This window comes from Amblyomma americanum, chromosome 1, assembly GCF_052857255.1.
Source record: "Amblyomma americanum isolate KBUSLIRL-KWMA chromosome 1, ASM5285725v1, whole genome shotgun sequence".
NCBI lineage: Eukaryota > Metazoa > Arthropoda > Arachnida > Ixodida > Ixodidae > Amblyomma > Amblyomma americanum.
In genome coordinates, this window is record NC_135497.1 from 282,583,076 (window position 1) to 282,603,708 (window position 20,633).

General features: G+C 46.6%; 1 protein-coding gene across 1 annotated transcript in view; it reads left to right on the forward strand.

Annotated features, from left to right (window-relative positions):
• LOC144118440 (cytochrome P450 4V2-like) overlaps positions 1-20,633 on the forward strand; it is a 68,744-nt gene that overhangs the window by 35,585 nt on the left and 12,526 nt on the right. The window contains exons 3-4 of the mRNA XM_077651379.1: positions 9,218-9,303; positions 19,450-19,637. Coding sequence (XP_077507505.1) covers positions 9,218-9,303; positions 19,450-19,637 — 274 coding nt within the window. The remainder of the gene's footprint in view (positions 1-9,217; positions 9,304-19,449; positions 19,638-20,633) is intronic.

Below are 20,633 nucleotides of genomic sequence, written 5' to 3' on the forward strand. Positions count from 1 at the left end.
AGCGGTGGGGGAGGCGTATCTTCGCACCTTTTTTTTCATGCTTGCGCCGAGCCAGCATCGCCTTCTCCAAGTGTTTTTCCTGGTTGCGTACGGAACGCCGGTTTCCTTCCTCCTGCGTTAAGACTTACTCGTGGCTTCTTCTTATGAGCCGAACCTTGTCCTCACTGACTTCTACGGGAGGCCAGTGGTTCTGGCGACGCGGCACGACTAAGGGCTGAAATTCTTAGCTGTTAGCCGTAACTGTACCTTGGTGGAAATTAGATCGCATGACGTTGGTTTTGGACTGGGAAAGTCAGTTCGGTATAGCTCAGCGCCGGTGGAAAGAGGAAGACCTTCACGAAGCAGGAGCGATTTAATACATCAAATCACCGTAAGCCAGCACTGTAGACGAGTAAACGACTTATCTTGGACGGTAGGACAACTGGTGCATCGCCTTAGCGCTCTGTCGTATCGCACAGAACCAGGAGACAATCACCTCCGAAAGTGAATAGAAGATTGTGCTTTGGAAAAATGCGGCATGCGCAAGAAGTGATGAGAAAAAAGTTGAATAGCTGTAGCAGAATCAACTACTTCGTTCGCGTTACACGAAGAAATTTTGAGATATCCCCCGCTTACTACAGCCGAATTATTTGGACGTAAATAATTTCGCCTGGTCAAAGATTCACTTCTCTGTATATGGTTACCACCTTTGGAAATATGCTTTGAAAACAACCATCAATTATATAGATGCTTGTACTATGCTACAAAAGCTAAGAACATTCTCAGTGTGATGCCCTTTAGTTGGCCGACGCTGACGGGAAGAGAGCAGGCAGGCAATCTGCCCTGCTAATGCTAATAGTTTCATCAAGACGCCCTTGACGCCAGTTCGAAGCTCGACAGTGCAGCATGGCTCCCACGCGTGGCTTACATATCAGGTGTGCCGAGTGGCATATCGATTGCGTCAAGCATCCATACAGCCGAGCGAGAATGGGAGAGGGGGCATAAAAACTTCCGAAAGTTTTCGCAAACTCAGCAGCGCACAAGTTAAAACAGGCAATTATCCGACGTTTCAAAGGGTGCGATAGGTCCGCTCTCTTACAGCGAATATCGGTAACATGGAATTTCAAGCAAAGTTTTCGTTATCACGGCATTATGCACCAGTTTTTTTGCCGGCGCAAGAGTGGCACAGCATTTACGTAATAGGTTTGTGCGACTAATGTGGACAATACAGGGCTCGAACAGCTAGTCATTAAACATGTTTTACGGGATTGATACATTAGCGCCTTTAATCTGATCCTCTGTGTGAAGGCATCACTGCCCAACATCACTTTTCGTGCAGACGAAACGGTGAGGCGATAACAGTAATCTTCCGAAAGGTTTTAATGGTAAGACGACGTCTGTCATGCTTGTCTCATGAGGTTGCACACCTTGTGGGTGCACCAGACCTTCGCTGCAAAAGCTGTCTTTGACGGAAGGAAGCAAAGTTAGGCCGATGGGCGAAAGCGTTCTTACAGGGCCCTGTTTCTATCAGTATTGCATAATGCGTCTAGCCTGCTGAGATTTCGCTACAGCGGCAAACGTGTGGCCCCTCGCCAGAATCTCGGTGTGCTGGACAAGCGATAAGTGCACATAGGAACTTTCAGTGCACTAGTCTTTAGGACGCCAGACTCCGAAGAGGCACTTTAGTCCTGTTGCACGTCCTCTGAGTCACCTTCACTTCTGTCGGCAACAACCCTTTCCTCTTCCCTCATTCGTATATGCTTAGCATCAGGCGAGATTCTCATTAATCAGAGAATTAATTAAGCCTTTCCTAATTAAATACTCCTCTATTATTAATCAATCCTATCTTTTCTCGTACTGATACCACGAAAAGCTCGAAGAAAGAGTTAACGAAGCGTTAGCCAAGATCTTGCAGCACTGCCACATTCTCGCAGAGGCTGGCAGCTCACGAAAAATCTCGCGCTTTTCACAAGGCTTCGGCCGAGCACAGCCACTAACGCAGCAAAAACAATGCATTGACGATCGAGAGCGAACCGAAGTGCGCACCTGCCAATCCTAAGACCACCACTACGCCCATAAAAGTGATGAGCCGATCAGTTCTCGCATCCACGATAAGCACCCGCCATCTTTTATTAACCACTGATGATGGTGGCGGTGGTGATTATTTCATGGGAGCTGATAATGCTGAAGTAGCGCGTGCTGTGTACGTTTCAAATGAGAACCTTCGGAGATGGAACGAGAACGACGATGGCGACGAACACATGAAGAACGTTGACGACACGAGAAACATTAAGTTCACAAATGCATAAAAATAAACAAACGCTCAATCTTTCTTATCACATAATTTCTTTTAAATACGCCGAATAAAATACTATGCTGTTTAGCATCCTTGCAAACATTAGTTTTGGAACAGTTCGTTCATTTTTACTCAAGCTCACTCTTGATGAAGCGAACAGCTTCTTCAGGGATCGGGAACCTTTTAGTGTGAATGAGATTTTATCCTTTCGGGAACAGGAAATACCTGATCATTTGAAGTCACGTCAGGACTTTAAAGTGGATGAATCATAAGTCTGATCTCCCAGATTTCAGGAAAACTGAATGTTGCCTGTGTGTACGGACGCACTTTCATAATGCAAGGTTATCCCCCCCTGCATTCTTGTCTTGGCCGCAGTCTTGCAACCTGCCGATGGCTTTCCTAGGCATACCGTTACGTGCCACTGTTAAGCAGCAGTCGTTTGTTGGTCCAAGGAAACAGCTGCGACATCATTTTTTTTTTGCGGGCACTTCGGCGTGCCTACACTATTGTTGGTGCGTGTTCACCGGCGAAAATCCATACGATCGACTAACGCTTATTCTTCAGATAAAACTGGCAAATACATGTCTCACCACCTTAACGTCGTCTGATACAAGCCTGCATAGTTGCCTCCGTCTCATCTGACCAACATTTCTTCGCAGCTTACAATAGCGGTTCGCTTTTGCTCATTTGTCAAAGCGTGACGAACTCATTGGCCCGAAACTTTTCCCCCAATTCTCTGACTGATATCTCCGGCAAATTGCACCGACTACTCTCTCACCATGGGCGCTGAAGTTAGCGTGCAGTCGTGTAGGCATTCTTGCTGTTCAATTCAGGGTTGGACCACATAAATACAACTGCGGTTCGAACATGCAACTCACAGTCGAACAAAAAGTTCGAGAGTAAGAGATGCTGAATATGCGCAAAAGTGACGATAAAAGTAGAACCCACTGGTTTCTACGTGCATGCATATACCCAAGGTGCGGTGCTTTGTAATAAAAATGGGTGCGCGTGTACGGCAGTGAGGCAGTGTTCAACGCCTCATCGTTCCTCACCTTGTGAAATTCTTTACAGAAGAAAAAGGCAAGATTTACCGCGCAACAAAGTGCCCGCACTTGCTGTTCCCATTGATATCGCCTATGTCGTTACCCGACACACGGAACGCATATTTCTGGCGAATATCTCGCTGACTTATGGTTTGCGGAAAATTCGCGGCCATGGGCATTTTGTGCGCCTTATTCTTTGCTTGAATAACTATGTTTTTAAAACTCACTGCGCTAAAACTTTTGCGTTTTTCCTGGCATAAAATCTCCACAAGCTGCCATGGCTTTACAGATGTCAGAGGGAGCGTACTGATTTTGCGGGAGTGCGCTAACTCGAGGACAAGACACTGGAGGCCCTAAGAAAAACGACACTGAACAACAAATCAATATGCAAACCCATATGCACAACCAACCAGCCCCTTTTCAGGTGTTACAGGACGCCTGTTTCAACAGAAAATAATTAAGGGTGGCAGCTGCTGCACTAAAGACCACATCGGCGACTAACGAGGCTACATGGAAGTTAGAACATGGACCAATGGTTGAATAGCGGCAGTTGCAGGAGCAATGATAACGGAGAGGACAGTGACAAACGCCAATGACAGTGCGGGTCTCTTTGTAATAGTGTAAAATAACGCGTAATGTGACTACGAAAGACTCCTCTTCAAAAGCCGCATTGTCACTGTGACAACGCGCAGGTGCATGACTGCACTGCAATTGCCAAATTGATTTTCTTCTCAGCAAGACCAGGCTTTCCGAGTTGGTTCAATTTATAGCTCACCGTGATGCAAAATAGACGAAATTTCGCCTGCCGACTGGCAAATGAATGCATTTATTGCGCGAGCGCATAGATACATGTGAAGAAGGCTTGCGCAGAAGCACACAAAACATAACCAAAATCAAAAGCACTATATAGGGCTCGCCATTCAGAAAATGATACGCCAACTCGTGGCGGGACAGGGAGACTGAAGGTTTGCTGACACATGATGCCCCTTGCACGCGATGGCACAGGCTTCACAGATTCCCTTTTCCATGCATCGGAGTAATGCCTGAGGATGACGCACCGATCAAAAAGTGGGGAACACCCTTCCCAGTTTATGTAGCGGAGCGCAAGGTTGCCGTTGGGGGCGGCGGCATCTATAGGGACGAAGCATGCTCCCTGAGGCGATCATTTATGCATCACCCCGTTTGCCCAACTTAATGGCACCGAAGTGACTTTGCTTTTGGTGATGTTTGTTTTTCTGCTTCTGCGCGCCTTCTTCACAGGTATTCAGGCACTCGCGCAATAAATGCATTCATTTCCTAGTCACCGCTCGTGTGTGGCTGTTCTCTTCTGTCTCGTTCCTTAAGCGCTGTGTTCCTTCGTAATGTTCAGACACCAACTATAACCCAACAATGTACCTTAATGATCTCCGAAGGGTTAGGTGAAAGAAGAGACGTTGCCACTCCACAGGGTGCGCTGGCCAGCTCGGGAAGAGAGGAGGCGGGGCGTCTTCGCGTGATCACCTTTCGCGGCTTACCGTGGGCCGGAAGCTCTGTAAATAGACGTTTCTATTTTTCTTTTTTTTGTGCCCTTATTAAATTCTATATTATTATTTTTTTTGCATATCAGTCACCATCGAAATGCGCGAACAGCGATCAGGTAGCCGAGCCGGGGGTAGGAAACTCCGGATGGCTTCGGTTCCAACTACTTCAGCGCACCTGGCGACTGGAGGTGAACTGATGCTTAAAATTCAATGATTCCTGCCCAGGCACGTAGAGCGATAAGTCTGCGGCCGTGGCCGAATTGTCTGAGTTACCGGGATTCGAACCTGTTCTTTTTTCGAACGACGCTCTAGTTGGCTTCCCCCCCCCCTCCTCCCCCCCTCCCCCCGGCCGCTATGGGAGGAATTAGCGCTGACGTCTGTATTTGCTGGACAATAATGTATGCGGAAGTTGCCTACCCCTGGTCGATCTGCAATGTCGTGCATAGCGGCCGAAAGCCAGTCGCTGTTGCACGTCGGACTCTCCAACTTTAATATCACTAGCGTCGCAAACTCTGTACTTCTGCCAAAACATCATGCGCTTCGTACTAGCGCGGCTCGCAATTACCGCGCAAGCGCGTGCTGAGCCCCGCTTGGTGCGACGCGTAACACGCGCGTGCACCTTTCCGTGTCACCGCGCGAGCTCCTCCGTGGGGTGGAGCTTTTGGCGCGCGATGATGGGGGCGACGCGCCTGACCCACATTACGGCGCGGGCGAAGAAGCTGCTCCAGTGAACGCAAGGGCGGAAGGGACGACGGCAGATTCGCCCAGCTTCCTTTTGTCAGCGCTGACGGCGACGTCTTGGCGTTCCGTTTACCCGCCCGTCGTTACCTCGCTTTCGACGCATGCTTGCTTGCGTAAATGACGTGCTATGCGCCCTGCGTGTTTTCTTTTTTGTTTGTTTTATAAATCAATTACGTTTTTCAAAAGGCTTGTGAGTATTCAGAGTTCAGTTGCCTTCTCAACTCTCTCTTGCGTACATCATAACTTAAAAACTCCCGGTTTTTCTGCTCGTGCCTCCCCCTGCCCCGCTTCCGGGGCCAGGCTAGCGTAGGTCACGTGATAAGACGAGGCTCGTTCTCGAAAGCGGCCTCCACTGCCCGGATATACGGTGGAAGTTGCTACGACTGTGCCAAGACTGTGCCAAGACTGTGCTTGGGGCAAGTTGCCAAGACTGTGCTTGGGGCCATGTAGTTTACCTACCTACAGCTGTCGCTGAAAATGCTTCCCAATCTAGAGATCAAGATGAGCTTAAAACACGCAAATGATTTCTCTGACGCAACATTGTCGCCACAAAAGTCACGTGACATTCAAAAGGCGAATCTGCAAAATGGCGCGGAGTCGTGCGACATTCCGAGAGATATATGACGCAGCCTTCGAGCGGGCTTTGTGAAAGCACGAGCGCGCCCTAAAGCGCACAGAAAGGGTTGCGGTTTGTTCCTCAAGCAAGCCAGTCAGAAAGTCACTCTCATCTTCACTTTCGATAGTTTTCTTTGCACCCTGAAAAAGAAAAGGCGAAAAGGCAAGGTGCGACGAAAGGGAAATTAGAGGAAGGGAAAGAAAGCGAAATGAAAGTAAGGAAAGCTAGATAATGAAAAAGAAATAAATTAAGGAAGGAAAGGAGAGGAAAGAAAAAGAAAATGAGGAAGGGACGAAACACGGGAAGGAAAATTACGACAGCAAAAGAAGGAAGCAGAGGAAAGGAAATAACGGTGATGGAAGGGGACAGGATTAAATGAAGCAAGGAAATAAAAGGAACGAAAGCAAGGGAAAGAAAGGAATGAAATTAAAGGAAGGAAGGGAAAGGAAAGACGGAAGGAAGGAAAGAAATTAAATCAATAAATATGAATGGAAGGCGGGAAAGAGGCAGGGAGGGAAAGGAAAGCAAGAGGGAAGGAAGAAGGGAGGGAAATAATGGATGGAAGCAGAAAAGAGAGGAGAGATCCAGATGATTGGACCCCTGCCAGAATTTCACAATTAGCGTTTTTTTTTTGTACAAACATGAAAAGTTTAAACGCCTGCGCAAATATCGTTTACCCTTTGAAGACTGACAGCCAATCAAGGAATGAATCGATATACAGAAAAAATAGCACTCAGAATAAAACGGCACTCAGACGACTGCCAGCAACACTTAGCTGCTTTTATCCTGGTCTCTTGTACCATCTTGAAATAAAGAATTGGAACCGGGCTCCACGGGCCCTGTTTAATCATTGCTCACTTTATAAAATGCGGCCACATGGAAGTTTTGTACCTGAAGCACCGAGTACCGGCATGATACCGCCTAGTCAGAAAATCTAGAAGAGCCCTTATCACTGCGGTGTTTATGTTATGCGTCACCCTATTTTCAAATTTCTGCTTTTCCAGTTGAGGCATGTGAATTCATAGCGCCGGCCGTACCACACACGACACTATTAAGGTGTGTCAAAAGAAGCATCAGAGCATTAGTGATCGAAACAAGAGATAAAAATAAACCAATAACGGAAATGCGCATGAGCGCATACTCCGAACCGCTGTTGAACGCTCACGATTGGTTTTTATTACACGAGACTGCTAAAGACGCGCTAATATTTTGTTAAAAATTTTTTTTTCCTATACCTTCTGCCTGATATGCAGCCCTAAAATGTGGAGCACAGGTGCGAGCAAAGAATGCGCCCCAATTATGCAAGATTTATGACTGGTGAAAAACACCCAGCCACGCCGCAATTAAACGCTGTTCACCGGCTCCTAGCAGAGGTACGAAATTATTTTCAACGCTTTCTTCTAGTGGCTGGGTTATTGGCGTTTAGTTTAAAAAAGCGGGCGATACTCTTTTGGTTAACAAAACTAGAAAAAGTTGCTCTTGGTGTTGACAGTGTGCATTTTTTATGTCTCACTGATATTAAACAAATATGGTATCCAACTTCTGCTTCCCCACAACAGTTACATGGCGTGAGTGAGTGTTAACACTTGCTTATTTGTTGTACGCCTGCTCCATTTTACCAGCCTCTGCGTGAAAGTGGCTCAGTTGTTGACATCTTGCGTGATTCCATAACTTTAGAGGACTCCTGCAATTATAGTGTTCTTTTTCAGGAACCACAGTTACCATCTCGGTATATTACATATAATTTAAAGGTTACCTGCATATCGGTATACACTGTAAAGATTTTCGCATTTTGTTTTGAGCCCACAATGTTTCCACTCAAGTGTGAAACAAAGATACCAAAGTACGTAAAAATAAAACTGCTGAAACCGTGTTCGATGTATAAAAAAGTACCGACAAAATGCTATCCCTATTGCGAACTTTTTGTAATGCGCAATATAATTTTTTTAAGTTACTCTGGGTGGCCCAAAATTAACAAGGGCAACAGACACACTTAGCGATGCTTAAAGAAAACGCAACTGCCTATAATAACCGCAAGCCTGAACATTTGCTTTTTAGTGGCTTCCACACATACTACGAAAAACCGTTCTTTCGATTGAGGCTTCCTGCTCCGCTTAACCGATTCTCAACCAACAGAGCTAAATTTTAACGATTGCTCCTTTAATATCTCCGCGTGAGATATTTCTATGAGAGCCCGTCCGTTACTCTCCTCATTGCTTTCGTGTGCTTGTAAACACGCTGGAAAAGTTATTGGGGCATTACCGTTGCTTTGTTGTAAATGTAGACGGGTAAAAACCAGATTTTAAAAAAATCACACTGCAATTTGACCACATTTACCGACGATGCCATGTACCAAGCATGCCTGCGTCAACATTCTTCTTTATCTTTATGGAATATTCGTCACCTCCTCGGAGTGCGTACAGCTTCCCGTTCTGAATTCTATTCTGTTTAACGTGTCAACGCTGTCAATATGGGTGCAGCTACCCCGTCAAGCTGCTCCTCTAAGCAGCTTCTTCAGGATTGCTAGTTTCCTTGTAGCCCCCCCCCCCCCCCAATTACAGAAATAAAAACGTAGGTACCAGAGTGATGACAGATCATCCTCGCTTTAATGTCCCATCAAACCTGTGAAATGTGCATTGTTCAAAGGAGCGCCAGCGCTCCCTCAATTTCGAGCAGTTTTGTCTCCAATACTGCTTTGAGAATAGCAATGTGTCGCTCGGTTGAGAAGCTTGCCTATGTTTGACCGGGGCCACGTCTGCGCGATGTGCCGGTTGGGCTCTACTCTGCCTGCCGTTGGCAAACGCTTACGAAGATGTCTACTGTTTGTTTACCAAAAATCACTGGGCGGCTCAGCGTGATATGAAAGCGAGCGCCCCAAACGACGAGTGAATAATGCCGGTGACAACGCCGAGAGGAATGTTTACCTAATAACAGCAAGGCCACGGTATATGCTTTGCATGATCTGTTGCTGCTGCAGTACATATATGTGCATACTTTTTCGCCGCGCCTCTTTCGTTCCCAGTCGGTGCTCAACTGTTCGACGAACCTGAAGAAGCCCATCCTGTACTCGCTGCTGAACGCCTGGCTGGGAACCGGTCTGCTCACCAGGTAAAAATCCTCTTCGCTGGCAAAGCTGCCGCGACTTTTTCTCGTGTCTTTATTCTTTTGCTGTCGAAAGCGCAAATATTGGCTCCCGGGGCTGTGTGGCACATCTTGCGGGGTCGTCTGCCCGGATTCATGCGAAAACACGCGGGGCAGATTCGGTGCTTACATGCGGCACCACGTTGAAAGCACATGCCTCAGTACAAAGCCATGGTAGGCAAGTGGCTTTCGCATTTTACTTGTTTCCTTTTGTTTTTAATCTTTTTTACGTGCGTGCCACACCCTGCCGAAACACGTGGCATTCCAAGAAGTACGCCGACGTGGCAACACACAACGTGTCGCATGAGTAATTCAGAAAATGACTTCTCGGCCATGAAGTGGTATTTTAAGTGCACAAAGCTTAGCAGTGACCGTGCCATTTGGGCCTGCACAAAATGTTGACGTATTCAGTAGATGAGGGATCTTCTGCAACGACTGAATACACCTTCTCGTTATTCTTTTTCTGCTTTGTGGATTTTTTTCGGTACAGTTACAATGGGACTTTCCTTGACTGTCAGTGATACAAGAAGAGAAGAAAAAAACTTAGCCAATAGTGGGTGTTCTGAACAAGAGAACAAAACTGGGAGCTGCTGAAGAGCCCACTGTAATAACATAGAGCATGGTCTTCACAGCCAGGCAGGGCAGCATACGGCGAAGCTAACTGCAAGAAACGGTGAATTGGTGCAGTAAGGAGAAACAAGAAAAGGGGTCTCATTAGACAGCGCTGACGAACAGCTTAACCACGACGTAAAAAAGAAAGAGACTTGGAAGAAAAACTCTGGAGCTAAAATCGAACTCGAAAAAGTAGCGTTCATATTCCCGATAGGTTTGTCAGAAGGTTATTCAGTAAAAATTGGAATATTCAACAAAAACTCTATAATTCTGGTTTTAACAGATCATTTTTCGCAGGAAAACACAATTAACTATTAGCGCTAGTTATTTTGCTACAGAAATGCTGTGCATTTTGCTCATTATTTTATAAGCAATATGAAAATGACAGGTTGCATCAAAAGCTTTTAGCAAATAAAATATTTTCCACTCGTTTATTACAATTATTTTGCCGCGTACACTATCATTTCCTACGCTGCACTTGCATCCTTGCAAATTCGGTCTGCCTTTGTACAGCGCGAAAACTTTCATTCAACATCACAGCAATCAGTTTAAACGCACAAGAGCCTTGCGGCAGGATGTCGTTAGCACGGATAGGGTTTGATACAGTGACGCTGAGAAGGCGTCTAGTACGCGTGATTCGGCCTCTCGCTTCTTAAACACACTTTTCGAACTTGGCCTTAAATTAAGCAGCGTCACAAACAATAGGTGTTCAAGAGGTAAGCTAACTGAAACACCCCTCTGGAAAAAGCAAATTTTTCTTGCGCTGTCCTCTGCTTTATGCACTGGAAAACTACGTACTCCAAAAGGCTTATTTTCAAGTAGAAATCGGGCTTAACACGATGTTTAGGAAATCTATTCAGGGTGCAAGGATAGGGTGAAACCAGGCTTTCTCGAAAACAGAGTGCCCTAGCTATATTATTTTTGTCAGCGAACTGCATTATCTTCATGCATTTCTGAGTCACGATAACATCGCCCTAAGTGATCCCAGGTTCATCAGCTGTGAGGTTCTGCTACTGTGATCACACTTTTACTTGCACTGTCCAGCAAGATTTTCATCGAAAAATTCTATACATGTTTGAATAACATGCACATCTGGAAGTGCGGAAATCGCAGAACGAGGCGCGTACGATTACATGTGACGTCATGTACCTCATGCACCATCGCAAACATTAATTTATTCCAACTTCAACGTGCCCATTGCGGAGTTTACTGATGTTAACTATTGACTGTAAATTTTGGAAGCGTCCAAATGACAGCAATGACAGCGACCGCAGCAGTTAAACTGTGGCGTTAAACTTTATTAAATTGCGGCGCTTTCTTAGTGTCGAATAACGAAGGCTATAATATAAGTTATAGTTGGAGGACCTCAGGTGGGTTCCGACCTTTTATGCTACATATTCAAGAGAAAGAAAATTTCACCGACGTATTTTGCATGTCACCCTCGTAGAAAGGAAGCAGGTAACTTACTCTTAAAACTGCTTCGCAGACGGCGCCCGTGCAGTGTTAAAAACTTCCAGACATGAAATAAGAAGTGGGCACGCGGTATATTTAGGGGTTAGACTTTTCGGCGAAAGAAAAAAACTACAAAAATTAGGCTGAATTCAGTTTTCTAAATTCGGCTCTAACCAAACAACGGTAAGCATCCTTGACATGCGCGCCACAGCTTAGCTTGTTATTGAGTCGGAGTTACAATCAAAGAAGAAAATGAATAAAGTACGGAAGCCAATTAAAGGTTGTGGCGGGACAGATGCACCGTTAGAATAAGTAGCGCAGTGGTGTGCGTTGAGGCATTGCTCCGTTACCTTAGGTGCATCTGCACGCCGGCAAGCTCCACCTCCTCGCAGCCTGCTAGCGAAGCGCTGTTTGTTACCACTCGCTTGGGACCATTACTCGGCTAAGTAGGTTTCTTCATAGCATGCAAGCACACTAAGGCGAGAGAAGGAAAAGCGTCGCGGAAAAGTCATGTTCTGACTGCCATGGCAGTTCAACGGCAGTTTTATCGGAATCGTCAACACGCAGACCACATGACGTCCCGCCCTGTCAGTTCACTCAGCACAAGTCAATGCTAACGTGAGAGCCCAGTTTTTTAGGAGTTGCGTTTTACAGTGACAACTGTTCAAGGCGCGTTTCCCGCTTATGCGGTGTTGGAGCAACACGCCACGCTCCACGCTTATTGGTCCGAACAGTGTGACGTCACTAGAGGTAGCACAGTGACGTCACGCGTACTATACCATGACAAATAATAATACACAGTAATATATTTCCCACCGAAAACAGCTGTCACTGAGTCTCGAATACCACAGTGATTAGAGTCCTGTATTTTAGTCTGACCGCTCCATCATATAACTTCCGTTACGTTTTCTTAAATGGATAGCACTCATTTCTGACAATACGTCTCTTAAGTACGACCATTTGTGCGCTGTCTACTGGCGAATGAACTGCTCGTGCTGACAAAAAGGCCATGGCAAGACAAATTCTAAGTGGCTTTTGACCGCACAAGAATAACACATTATATGGCCGAATACAACCATAAATTTATCTATAAAAGATGGTAATAGTTGCGTTTCGCGATTATTATTCGATCTGTGTATTCAGAACTGCGGTTTGAACGAAACACCGGAAAAAGTCCGCCGAATAAAAAAAAACAACAACGAAAAGTTCTGCCACTGGGAATATTTTGCGTCTTTCCGTTCGGATCGGTGCGTGTCAACGGCCCTCATTTGACGTTGCCAGTTTAAATCACACGGTATCTCCGAGTGCGACTCGCGTGCCTTAGCCCAGCAAGCAGTTCCTAAAGCAAGGGATCGCACGCGGAGCGAGTGGAAGGAAGCGAGCGCAGCGCCACTCCTCCCCGCCCGCTTACTTTTCTTCTTCCCCACTCCTTCAGAGGGGTCAAGGTGGCTCTTTGTTACGTGACCCACTGCATAACAGCGAGAACATGAAGCAATTATTTTGCAACTGGGACAAGAGGCAGACAACTTTCGGGTCAGAGAAAACAAAAAGTCAAAAAGGATTGCGCCACGGAAAGGAAACTATACGGGCGCATTTTTCCGTAAGGAACTAATCCCATATGCCTTGGCCTGTTTGCTTACTTGTAGACCTCACCTATGAGTGCACACTGGGATGTAGTGGGGGATGTGAACCACTTCGTTTTAGCGTGTCCGCGTTTTCGTGCCGAGCGCGAGACACTCCTGGAAAACTGAGGAGACAACCTTCTCATCGACGACGTCTCACGCATCGTGTACCCTGCGGGACACCGAACTGAGCGGAGATTAGTGGCACGACCGCTACCGAAGTTTTCAGAGGACACTGGCCTTATGGGACAGCGACGTAGACTCAATCACTTAAATCAGTGACTGGGGTGGAGAAATTGCCGACAGGCCACTGCAGGGCTAATATCGCCTGCACATTTACACCCCCACCACCACCTCCACAGAACTGCAGCCAATGGTCTCTTGGGTAGCGACAAAAGCTTCACAAACTTTTGAACTGCGTGAGATGCGCGCCTGGTAGCTTTACTAATTTTGGTGCGCTTTGCGCGGTCTTATCACGCGGAAACACGCTGCTTGTAACTTTGAACAGGAAGGAAAGAAAGAATTAAGCAGAGGCCGTTACACGTCACATTCTTTGAAGCTGGATTATGAAGCCCCCTCCCCAGTTGGCCGCCGTCTCAGCGCGTTTGCGCATGCGCAGCAGAAAATGAATCAGACGACGCCACTGCGCCCAAACGTTACTATTGGCTTTGCCATCGGCCAAAGACTCCCAGTGGCCCTTGCGAAAACACGTGACTTCTGGAATATTTTTCTTTTTCACGCGGCTAGGATGGCGAGGGCCTCTTCTTAGCTGTCCTTCCTCCTTGGCTTTGGCCAATGCTATCTAGATAGACAGGGACTCAGCATTTCCTCCTCTCACACGACCGACGTCACAAGGGTGGTCGCCGCCTCTGTTCAGGCTCGAGCGTGAGCCAAACCTGCAGACGATTACTTTCGCGGATGGTTATCATTAACATCGACCACTTGCTTCATCTTGACGTGCGGAATAAAGCAGCCCTTTGCTCCCATGGTTACTGTTCGTGACCCATAAAAATATGCAGCCGCTCTTGTTTTCCCGAGAGATGTTTTCTCTGACACACGTTTCTTTTCTGTCCTCTGAACAACACGAAGCGGATGAGCGACAAGAAAGAATATCAAGCCATTAAATCTGTTCCTTTCAGTCGAGCTACCCTGAAGGCTCCCAAGTGAAAACATTCTTGGTGGCGAAATATTGCAGTGGGACGCGAACAAATAAGGAACAACATAGGGTCCAACACGGCACAGTTTATTCGAATCGCCGCTCGAAAAAATTCACGCCATCATCTTCGAAACAGAAAGGAAAAACAAGGAAACACGAACCACCAAAAACCAACCACGAAGTACACATGCGCACTGACCTTCACGCAGCATTCCCAACAATATAAAAACGTCAGTGGAAGTAGAATGCATTTCCTCGGTGCGAAAAAGAGATATATAGCGCTCTAACGCAAATTCGCTGGGAAAATGTGAATGAGAACTGCGCCTATCTTGCAACAATAAGCAAGCTCGTCTTTCTGGACACAAGCGCGCACACAGTTTAATCGGAAGACTGAGTAGCTTTTACTGTGCATGCTTCCAATAATATCAACCAACTGTTGTCACCAAACTGCGGCAGTAAGCATTTGCCCTGCTTTTACATGCAACCACACACTTCGCTGTCTGCGTCTTCCGTGCTGCTACAGAGTTGTTTAGGTCTATGGTGTTTAACGTCCCAAAGCGGCTCAGGCTATGAGGGACGCCGTAGTGGTGTGATCCGAATAATTTGGAGCACCTGGGGTTCTTTAAAGTGCACTGACATCGCACAGTACACGGGCATCCACCCTTCCGCCTTATTATTATTTTGTTTGTTTCTGTTCTTATTTTATAATGTTCAAATTTGTGAATGCATAAAACCTAGACTTAAGTTGAAATTGTCAGTCTTAAAAGATCTACATACGAAGAATATGAAGTTCCCGATGACATCAAGCTATCAAACTCAAACATATTTTTCGGCCTTATTAAAAAACATTTTTCTTGTCTGTCCGGAACTGTGGGACTAAACACATTTGTGTATTGGTTTTGTGCAATTGTAAACTTACTTTTCGTCTTGTCTCTTGCACTCGCCATTTTTTTTTCTGCGATTTCCATATTTGCAATGCCGTGGTTGTAATACTTAATGTCTTTTTGTACTTGTTGTTTGAATGCCTGCCATTTCTTTTGTGAATATCATGTATCTGGACCTTTTACTAGCCGAGCTGGCTATGGGTCCAATCAAGTCTTTGTGTGTTGATTTCACAGAATAAAAATGAGAAAAAAAGAGTGATCAACAGAGTCAGTCAATGACATAAAATGGGATATGATTGGTTTAACTTACTCAAATGAACTGCTTCATGACTGGCTACGAAGCCAACTAGCTCAGCCCCACTGTGCTTCAATAACGTCCTAAAATTGAAGCGTTTCTTAGGAATCTGATACGAGTGCAAGCAGTTGGAGAATGGGGGGATGCTGCCTACTCTGAAGGAATGTCGGGGAGGGGGAGGGCCAACAGATGATGTGCGAAATGCGCAGCGCCATCTCTTGGCGATCCGGGAACTAGGCTCGCCGTGTTGGTCCGGTAGAGAAAACGAAACCGCTGCCCAGCGTTGGGTTGAAACGGCTGCGCTTTGTTTGAAATCTGAAATGCCGATTCAGTGTTGCGCTTTGTTGTGCACTCTGCGAGTACATCACGATGCGTGCGGGAACCAGATACGTTTCAGCTTCTCGCTTTTAAATTTTTTTAAAACTCTGTGCAAACGTATTATAATAACACCAAATGCAACGCGAGGTATCATGTGTCAGCACGCCGATCAGCGCACAGCTTTCGCTTTCTGCGCTGATATTTCGCTAAGCTTTATAGTCTATTTGCGTTTAAATTGGGATACGGATCACAGTCTTTCTGCTCTATCTTCAAAATTAGGAGCCGATTTCGAGTATTTAATAACTCTCCGATAATGCATAGTCGATCGGACGTGAACATATCGACGCGTACTTGAACAACGTAATAGAGGAGGCAAATGTTTTCAGCCGGCCAAGGCCTGTGTTGCTCAAGCATGTAGTCCAGCCGTGAAGCGTGTGCATTAACTTGCCGGCAAATCGGGGCCATGGGTACTCGATGCGCGCCATCTACAAACCTCGATCGCTCGTGGCGCGGCGAACTAAGTGCACTTAAAGAACGACACGCCGATTACTGCTTAGTTCTCTCCGTGTTTTAGCTGAGTTCTTCTCGTGTTCAGTTACTTCTAGGAGGGATAGAAAGCTCTCTCAGCCGTGGAGCTGTTGCAAGGTCCCACACGCTGTTTTGCTCTAATGTTGTGTGATATCGCACCTGCGTGTTATGCGCGCTAATTCGTCTGTGTGGTGTAATACACATTATGCGTAAAAAATTGTAGTCTGATTGTTTTGTTTTTCAGGATAGCGACTGGTCACTTTTCGCTTCTAACACAGCGCAATATTCACTCCAACTACGTAAGACACAGTTTCAACGAGGCGTACGTTTCACTGAAAATAACTGCTCGCTACCCAACAAGATGAATTTGCGCCCACTTGAAAATAAAATAGTAATTATAATGCGCGCTACGCGTGAACCTGTGCTTAGATGCGCGCATTGGAACGAAAATGAAACAGAGTTCGACTTTCTAACCCACTTTCAAGTGCCCATTCTTGCTACCATCAGCGCCAAACTTCAAGTGAAGCTGAGGACACGGTAGGAGCTGGCGCTGCCTGAAAGGACTTATATTTGGTGAAATATGAGCAGTGAAAGCAGCGCAGTGGGTGAAGCTTGGCTTCTGAGATTCCAGTCGCGAGATTCATGACAGCTGCACCGGTATCAAGAAAGTACGCATAGCAAACGATGCACAAGCCGGAAGATTCGACCGAACTAAGATGCAAACCGGAAGCAGTGGGCGTGGTATTGCCAGACCGCCAGGCAGTTTCGCATATCGTCTATTGTCTACAGTTCACTGAACGCGACGATAATTTCTTAAGCCAACACCACGAAGTACATCTATGTCGTACAGCGTTCAGCAGAGCTCAAGCACGCGCTGCCCCCTTTCCCCCATCATGCACACTGAGGCGCTAAACCATACCATACCATACCATACCATACCATACCATACCATACCATACCATACCATACCATACCATACCATACCATACCATACCATACCATACATTATACACAGGACCACAACCTAAACACTATGCACTTAGAATCTGACTCTGCTGAGAGCATGAAAACGTTATAGCCGTTTCTACAAGAATGCTTCTGATGTTTTCCATGCGTTATTATGTGGTTGGCCAGGGCACCAACAGAACCTGCAGCGTAACGCGTGGCCTCTTAAGGTTGCATCATTTCCCCAAACTTGTAAATTATTCTATATGATGCCGTCCTTGGCGCCCTCACGAAGAACTTTTGGGATCGACCTCGTGCACACAAGAAAAAGAAGAGAGGTCATAGGATAAGCAGCGCTTGCAGAAGAGGTCAGTGAAGAATAAACGGCATACATAACTGCGCCGTGCTGTGTCGTTATTCCTTCACTGTCTTCGTCTGCAAGCGCTGCTTATCCCATGATATCCGAAAGCCAGCTAGCCCAGAAACTCCCCCTTCACAAGAAAAAGAGAGGCCGGTACTTCAGCGACAGGCACTGGCCGCTGAACGCACTGATGACAGCAAATAGCAACAGCGTGTCATTGTGTTCAGGATAATCTACGCCTCAATTTCGCAGTGCCCTCAACCCTTTCTTCACCGATGTCAGGTACAAAATATACGCAACCTGGAGGTGTGATTACTTTTGTGTTCACGCCTAAACAGGCGATACTATTCACCAAATAATGAGGGCCCTCTTATCCAAATCTTCAGCTTCTGCATTTACGCAGATTTCAGCATGCGTCGATGCCAGGCACCCACCGAAGTGGGGGAGGGGAGAGAGGGTGCACGTCTCCTATTCCCGAGATCAAGTTAAACCCTCCTCCCTCCCCTCCCCTCTCTGTTCTCTTGGCAGTGCTCAGCCAGCTGCCAGCATCCCCCTGTCCCCGCCAGCTAGAAAAAATTACTCCCCCCCCCCCCCCCCTTTCTGAAAAAAAGATGTCTGGCAACGTGCCTGATCTACGCCCAATGAAAGGCGTCACTGTTCTCTTTGGATGCTGATAATTTCAGGTTTCGGGGATAGTGCTTTAATCCCTCCTTACATCCAGCGGTGCCCTCTAATGGTGGAACCGAAAAGCCTGAACTGATGACATCCAGCAGAACCTTGTTGTAGGCTAGCTGGTTTGTTGACGACACGTTCACACTCCTCAGCGGCAGAGTACACCTCCAGAGTACACCTGGGAGAAAAAAACCCCACAAAAAACCGAAAGAGGTCTGAATAGAAAAATCAGGTTAATCAGACTAGCCACATCAGATTCGATGCTGAGAGTGTCAGTGAGCGCCGCAACTGAACACATGACCTCCGGCAAATGAAGCATGCAAGTCAGGTATGGCATTCTTAAAGTTTATTGTCTTATATGTGAACTCACTGTTGCGACCTTCTAGCGTTGCCCTTCGTCATTCGCCTGCAAGCTAGCGGTTACACCCAATTTACGTAATGCCAAAACCGAAGCTTTCTTTTCTTCGCCGCAGTATACAACTAGTCCCTATGGCTAAGCAAAAATAATGTGACAAAAATGAATATGATATATGTAGGACGTGCCACGCAACTTTAGTGAATGTTTAAATTGCACCAGCCCAATATAGGCGGAAGAAACTTAAAGCAGGTTTTTGGTCACTTTATAGAGTAAATTGGACATTTTTTGTAATCTATTGAATTATGACTTGTCGGAAATAAATTTCCCAGTTTTCAATTCGGGGAAAAAAAAAACTTCCAGTCTCAGGCTTGCTGAGCGGCTTAGGAAAAATCTGATTCAAACGAATTCATTTTTGCTTTGTATTACGGAGAATTTTTTTCGCGCTCAGAAGAAAGATCCCGAACTATATGAAAACATGCATGTGGTTACCAGCTTGCGTAGCACGATATCGGTGCCCTCAGACGAGTTGCCCCCAAGTGCATTTCGCTCCTGTGCTACTCCGCTGGCAAGAAATAGTTGACAAAACAGCGATATGCGCGCTGTTGGTAAGCCAACTCCAGCCCCCAGTTGCAGTCGGATCACATCTTTTCTGCATCTTCAGGCTGCTATGACTATCGTATTGCCACGCCAGTTGCTTTACTCAGCGCATGCGAAACTGGCGGCTTGGGCGATTTTAGCCTCCAGCGCATGCGTCACTACCCTGCAGTAAACGTATAGGAAAGTGCCCGAGGCAAAGTGCCGGAAACCCGAGGAGGGCAAAGGCGCGTTTGAAAACTAATTGCCGCACCGTGGCCGACCATATGGTGCTGTGGACCGGCGAGCATTAACAACATGCACTCTTCGTTCGCAGCTCTGGCTCCAAGTGGAAGTCACGGCGGAAGATGCTGACCCCGGCGTTCCACTTTCGCATACTGGAAGACTTTTTGCCCATCATGAACGAGCAAGGGGAGATTTTTTCACAGATATTGCAGCATCAGACGCACGGTGTCATCGACATCACCCAGTTCGTGACCGCCTGCACCCTCGACATTATCTGCGGTACGCTTACCGTTATTATTTCTAGAGTGCGGTTGGGAGGACAGTGAGCTGTCACAGTGGGTACAGAAAGTCACGCCAGTTCCACGAACATCCCGTGAACGAAATCAGAAGTTTCTGGAGAATTAAATAGTATGTATCAGGAATACCAATCACCTGGCGGCATTGCTGAACAAAACTAGCCGCGGGCTTTCGTTTTCAGTCGATACGCTGCATGAAGTCAATTTCCTTAACAAAACACGGAAAGCAGTGCCGGGAGACCCCTTATTCACGAGTGCATGCTAATTTTACAACAGATATTTGCAAAATAGTTAGGAAGGGAGGGCACGGAGAAGATGAGAGGAACTTGAGGGGGAAATATTTGGGGCCAGCAATTGCGCCGCAAAAGCAGGCAACCAAAAAAAAGGAAAAAGGGCCATGCTGGCGACAAAATTATGGCTGAATGGTTGCTGGGCTCCGAAGAATATAAAGCGTCTTAGGCGAGCAGCTGCGCGCAGGCTTACCGCAGGCTAAACTGCCGACTCGTCTTTGACAAATTCTTCTGCGCCATTCTTGTTTTCTTTTCGCGGATAATCTATACGTTCCGCTTACAAGGGGCAACTATTTTGAGGCGCCTTCACTACGCACGGTCAGGCAACAACCTTACGGCTAATTTCGAGGCGCAGGAGTAAAACCGAACCTACTGCACCGACGTAACACAGCGATGCTTGTGTGATCTGTTAGTTCTGACACTCAGCTCCGTACTTAACGGAATAATGGCGCAGATCAAGTGACAGGACAACAGGAGAGCTCTCCTGCTGTCCTGTCACATGATCTGCGCCATTATTCCGTTAAGCATGTCTGACCAACTTGCCCAATCCTTTACGCTTCTTAATCATAGCTCCGTACACTTTAGAAACGGCCAGCAGGATGAAGGAGTGTGGTGCTAAATTCAACTATCTATGCGTTCTTTTGCGTCGGTGAAGCCCTGCGTTAAAATATGATCGCTTCCCCTATAGG